Source organism: Vidua macroura, chromosome 3 (genome assembly GCF_024509145.1).
Source record: "Vidua macroura isolate BioBank_ID:100142 chromosome 3, ASM2450914v1, whole genome shotgun sequence".
NCBI lineage: Eukaryota > Metazoa > Chordata > Aves > Passeriformes > Viduidae > Vidua > Vidua macroura.
The window spans coordinates 2,529,956-2,535,955 of record NC_071573.1 but is presented as its reverse complement, the minus strand read 5'-3'; the positions used below and the strand labels follow the sequence as shown (position 1 = coordinate 2,535,955).

General features: G+C 41.9%; 1 protein-coding gene across 1 annotated transcript in view; it reads right to left on the bottom strand.

Annotated features, from left to right (window-relative positions):
- Positions 1 to 1,879: 1,879 nt before the first annotated feature.
- FSHR (follicle stimulating hormone receptor) overlaps positions 1,880 to 6,000 on the bottom strand; it is an 81,549-nt gene continuing 77,428 nt past the window's right edge. The window contains exon 10 of the mRNA XM_053973347.1: positions 1,880 to 5,924. Coding sequence (XP_053829322.1) covers positions 4,697 to 5,924 — 1,228 coding nt within the window. The 3' untranslated portion in view covers positions 1,880 to 4,696. The remainder of the gene's footprint in view (positions 5,925 to 6,000) is intronic.

Genomic DNA, 6,000 nt, shown 5'->3' with positions numbered 1-6,000 from the left:
CAGGCTGGGGTTACAAAGACCCAGGTAACACATGGCAAACTCTGCATGAGACAGAAAACAGAAAATTCAATATTTTAGTTACAGCAAGGTTAAACAAAGCATATATCTGATGAGTTGGGCCTGGAAAGATATTTTTGTCTCAGCCAGCATCATTTCTGTTGGAAAACCAATGCTTTACAAAAGATTTTCAATGGACTTGGAGAAGTGGAGGGAAAAGGGCTCCTCTGCAATTTCTTAATGTTTGAAATCCATTCCTGAGTATTTTTATCCCTAATTAAAGGTCACCTACTGGTTTGTGAACATCTGTTAATGAAGAGTTTAATTATCCAGATGACAGCTATAAAATCCTACTCCTGTGCTTGAATATTTTAAAGGAACAATGCCCAGATTTTCAAATATGTGCTTGTAGCCAAGTACTTAGACCAAAGCTCTCAGGGAAGAATTGTATGTGCAATTCCCATTTGAATACACAATGGGAGATTGCATATGCCCATATTAAAGATGCAAATCTGTGAGGAGGTTTGTATGTGCTTACTTGACCATTTGAACCAGACCTACCTTTCTTTTCTGTTCTTTCATTCAGGGAGAGGAGGGATGGTTAAATTATTCCTTGAGGATAAATCATTTCGCATTATTAACTCTTCTTAACAACAAAGCTGCATAAATTAAATGTAAGATTATCTACTGTGTCCTCAGTGGAATGATTAGGAGGGAATCTACAGGAAAGAAATGTGGTCAAATGATTTGAAGACTTGCTAAATGGGATGCAAATCTCATCTTGAATTCTTAACAAGCTCAAACACAGACCTGCCTTCTAATGAGCAAACTCTGCTTGGCATATCTGTGTAACCCCCAGAGTAAAGTTGTAAAGAAAATGGATCATGGTTCATTTTCTCTACCGAGTCAGGATTTTGTTTTTATTGGCACTTTTGACCAGGCACTCCTGGTGCTCCTATTACCTTTACCCATGGAGGCAATTTTTGTGATGCTGCTTTTAGTCTGCCAAGCTGAAGTGGCCCCATTTCTCATTTCCCATCACAACACCTGATGAGTGTTTCTTGGGTAGGTCAGGTTTGGGTTCTCCAAAAGGTACATGCCTGAAAGGATGATGCTTCTATCAAAAAGATCAAGAAGTTGCTTTTTGTGTCCTCACTGCCAGCACAGTCTCTTTGTGTCACTCTGGTGATGGCACCAGAAGGGCAAAGAGAATCATAACTCTTTACATTTCTGGGGGCTTGGTGAAGCCCCCAACAGCATTTCTGGGGGCTTGGTAAAGATTAAAATGCAATGAATGGCCACAATGAATGGCAATTCTACCCATAATAGACAAATTCCCAGGTTTTTCCTGTGAATCAGAGCTAGGCTTTGATTCAGTTTCCTCGTTACATTTGGCCTGTCTCTCCTGCTGACACGAGCATGTGTGCACACACAGACACACACTTATTTGTTTGAGCAAAATACTAAACAAAAGAGAATGACAAGCCCTGGCTCTAAAAATGAGGGGGAAAAAATTAGAATGCATCACACAAAAAGAGCTGTTCATATGAATTAAAGAGGAAAAATCTGCCTGCCTGAGTTCTGTCCGTGGTTAACATCTTATTTCCTAAGAAATATGGGTTAATACAAGAGATTTGTTAAAACAAAGACAGGTCAGTCTTTCTGTGTTATTTGCTGAAGAGGTTTCAAGCACACCTTTCTGTGCTTTGTTAACTCTCCAGGAGGCTACAGGAGGGTTTTCTCTGCAGAGTCTCTCATCTGTAGGTCACAGTGACCCGACTGTGGGGGCTGCACTGCATAAACGGAGCTCTCCAGATAAGCAGCAACATTTATTGCATACTTTGTCAACATATCTCTGGCCGCACACTTGTTCTCAAGGCACTCTGTTTTGATATTGGTTTTATTAAAATAGATTTCAGAAAGGGAAATGTAAAATAGTTTAGAGATTGCAACATAAACGTGTTGTTCAAGAGCTGAGGAAACCCACACCAAACACCAGCAGGCTTTTTTGTACATTACAAGCATGGACAAAATGTATCCTGAGGTCTTTTTTTCTTACACTGCTTTCTCCAAATAAAAACACTACTAAAAAAAAAATAATACAAAAAGACCAATATCTCACACAGGGGAAGACACAGGTCCCACAGCGTCCCTCACAATCTGGAAAATTATTAAAATTAAAATCAAAAGAACAGCTAAAGCCAAGGAAATCTAAGGACTAGAAGAGGGAGAATTTTGTCTTGGTAGCTGCACAGTCTCTTGCCTTTGGAGCTGCCACCAGAGCTCCTGAGCAGCATGGGTGGGCAGGATGACATGTCCTCCATGAGGCAAGGTGTCCAATTTTACAGGCTTGACCTGTTCCTCAAGTATCAACTCGTGTGTCCTCTGGAGGAAAGCCCATGGGCTAGGTGGCTCAATCCCAGGCCCTGGGCTGACCTGGGTACAAGGCACAGCCCTGCAAGGTCTCTTTTCAGGGACGTTAATTAGAAAAACACATTTAACTGTGTCCTGATTCTGCAAATGCCTGGGCAATGGGTTTGCATGAAGCAGATGGTCTGTATCAAGCTCATGTGCCTGATGTATCTGTGAGAGGATTTACTAGACTGGCTTCTAGACTACCATGCCTGTGTTTTCCTGAGCTGCCAGGTCTCATTCCTGGTAAATGGACAGAGCTCAGGCAAAACAGCGTGACATGACACGCTGCAAGAATTTTCCCAATTTATCATCAAAAGTGGGGTAGTATTTGCCAAAGAACATCCCTCATTTTTAGCCAAATAATAGATTCAGGGCCTTTTTAAAAATATAACTAGATTATTTGTCATTTTGGAACATCATCATTCAATCACTTCTATTGGGATGGGATTTAATGGCTTCACACCAGCACACTGTATATGACATAAAGCATTTGTGAAAAAAAATGATTCCTCTGAGTAGTCAGATGATCTTCCCAGAGATGAAGTGTCTTTCCCACTTTTCTCTTTCATTCCTCCTTTTCCTGGATCTTGGAGGGAGTGTTACTTGTGTTGAGTAATGAAATTTCCCCCGCCAAAACACACTGTCTTTGATCTCCCCTGTTTTATGCACTAGGGAGCTGATAGTTCCTTCCCTGGCTAGGACTGAATGAATAATCACCTCCTGTTGTTATTCACATAAGATTCAGATGCTGAAATGTGAAGCTGATGACAGGGGAAATTATGGATAGAAGCATCAAGATTTGCTACTGAAATTTTATGAGCTGTAGGTAGGAAACATTTAAAGCACATCACATTTAACCATGGAGACTCCAAGCTTTTATAATTTCGTGGGGCAGAACTCTGAGTTTTTTGTGAGATGGGAATGAAGCCCAGACTGCTCTCCTGGTCTCTTCTTTATGCCCACATATCCACACACAGACACATAATCAGCATGAGAAAACTCTACCCATCCATGAATCTTTGTTGCAATTTGGAATGATGAACCATGCAAAAATTAGATATTCAAATCATGTAAAAAGTCAGTACATTCATTGAAATGTTAGTAAAACCCCCTGTAAAATCAGGAAATCTTGATTAAATTTTTTTATTTCTTCTTTTTAACTTTTGCTGTTGTTGTTGTTGTTTCAACATATGCAGCTTATGATTTATTTCAGGTCTTCCAATCTGGACCAGCACATAATAATGCGTGTGTGAAGGATTTTTTTGTTTTTCAGAAGGGAAGGAGAAATCCTAAAAGGATTATACAAAAAATTAGGATTTCACATGAACTTTTGTGCAGGGATTTACAAGCCACATCTAGATCCATTGTTCTTTGTGCAGCCCAGGCAGTACAATACACAAATCCTGTTGTATGGCAAACCTGCCTCACACATCTTGGTGGAGCAGCCCATTGGCCCACGCTGGCATATCCAAGGCTCCCAGCCACACAAGAGAATTCAACTTTGTGAAAACAACTTTAAAGCACACCCTTTTTATTATGAGGGGTTTCTCTTGCCCTCACTCTTGCTCTTTCTTACCTTGAAAAGAAACCCTAAACCAAACCAGCTCTTTTAACACAAACTCAGACGAAGCAGGTTTCTCTGAGCCTGCCAATCTAAACCAACACAAATACCACCCAAAGTGACACTTCTGTGCAGGGTAAGGCAGGTCCACACAGTGTGGAGCAGCAAAGATCCAGCATAGCTGGAGATGCCTCCTGCCTCCCTGCTGTGCTCAACAGAAATGGAAACATCACGAGATATTCTCATTCCTGGCAAGCCCGTGCTGGAGGAGGGTGTAAATTGGCCTTCTGTCTCCTGTAACCCCAGGAGATGTGATTAATGAAAAAAGTTAATTATCTGTATTGCTATAACACAATTCACAGGAAAATAAATGAATTCTACATGTTTTTTGAAACTGTATATAACCACTACTTAATTCTCAATAAGCAACTAACATCTTCCTCGGATGAAGGGAATCTCTGCCCGCATGGTGGGAGATACCAGTTTATGACCTCATTTATTTCTTGAGACAGTTCTACATGAACACTTTGGCACTTTGTTCTTCAAGAACTGATGAAGATGATATGTCATCACTGATGGTTGTTCATTGAACAAAAATAAGGAATTGGAAAGAATTTTTTTTCATGAAAAATAAGTTTTCATGTTATGCTGAAGTCATTATTCAAATTCACATACTTGCAAGTGATTAGCACCCTGCCTCAGACACAAATTTATGCAAGCATTTCAGTTCAAGTGATTCAGGGGAACCAAAGAATAAATAGCGCCATCACCGTTTTTTGATGCAGGAGGACAATGGCCATTTCTTGTGTGGGAAGTATGAGCAGATGAGGAGATCTCTGTTCTGTAAATCTGGGCTTGAGTTTCACAGCAACCAAACTTGCTCAGGAGGACGAAGAAATCCCTGCGGAAAGTCTTGGTGAAAATGGCGTAGAGGAAAGGGTTTGCGCAGGAGTTGATGGGGTAAAACAAAACCAGGAGGATCTTGGAGTTGGTCACTGTGATGAGAGGAACCTTGAGCGAGGCCGATATGGCAAAGAAAGATATTGGCGCCATGCAGAGGAAGTCGGTGAAGATCAGTATGGCCATGCGCTTGGCAATCTTGGTGTCACTGTTGGAAGAGACGACGTTGGGGTTGCGCATGGTGAAGTAGATGCAGGCGTAGCAGGCGCAAATCACGACGAACGCGAGTACGTTCAGCACTAAGAGAAACATAACGTAAGCCTGGGCAAGCGGCGTTTCTATATCCATGGGCAGACAGATGCTGACCTTCATGTAGCTGCTGACCCCAAATATGGGAAGGAGCGCTGCTGTGAAGGCAAACACCCAGCCAAAAATCATGACGATCACGGCGTGGCGCAAGCGCACCTTGCGGTGCAGCTGCATGGCGTAGGTGATGGTGTGCCAGCGCTCCAGGGTGATCACCGTCAGCGTGTAGACTGAGAGCTCACTCGCAAACACGGTGAAAAACCCTGCAGCGTTGCATCCTGCCCCAGTCTGCCAGTCTATGGCGTAGTTGTAGTACTGGCTTTTGGTCTGGATGTCTACAGAGGCAATAAACAGCAGGTAGATCCCTATGCAGAGGTCTGCAAAGGCGAGATTGCACATTAGAAAGCGAGGAACGGTGAGTTTGTATTGACTGCTTATTAAAATAATGAGGACAACAGTGTTCCCAGTAATAGCTAAAATGTTGATGAACCATATCAGGACTCTCAGAATGTTGTATCCCATGATATCTTCACATGGGTTGAAAGCATCAGGTTTAGGAGAGCAGGCTACATTAACTACTTCATTGCATAAACCATAGTCAAATTCATTCTCTGCTGGGTCAAACCCTATGCCGTAGCTGGAAATGTAATCTTCAGCTGCAGACCTTCTCTGTAGTTTTTTGCCAGGTTTCTCCTCAAAGTCTTGCTTCATGTGAGATATGCTACATATCGGATGTAATTCGCTCCTGAAATTGTAAAAAGAGTAGAGTTGGAAGCTAAGAGACACAGTATGAGGCAAAAAACAAACACAAAATCCTCCAG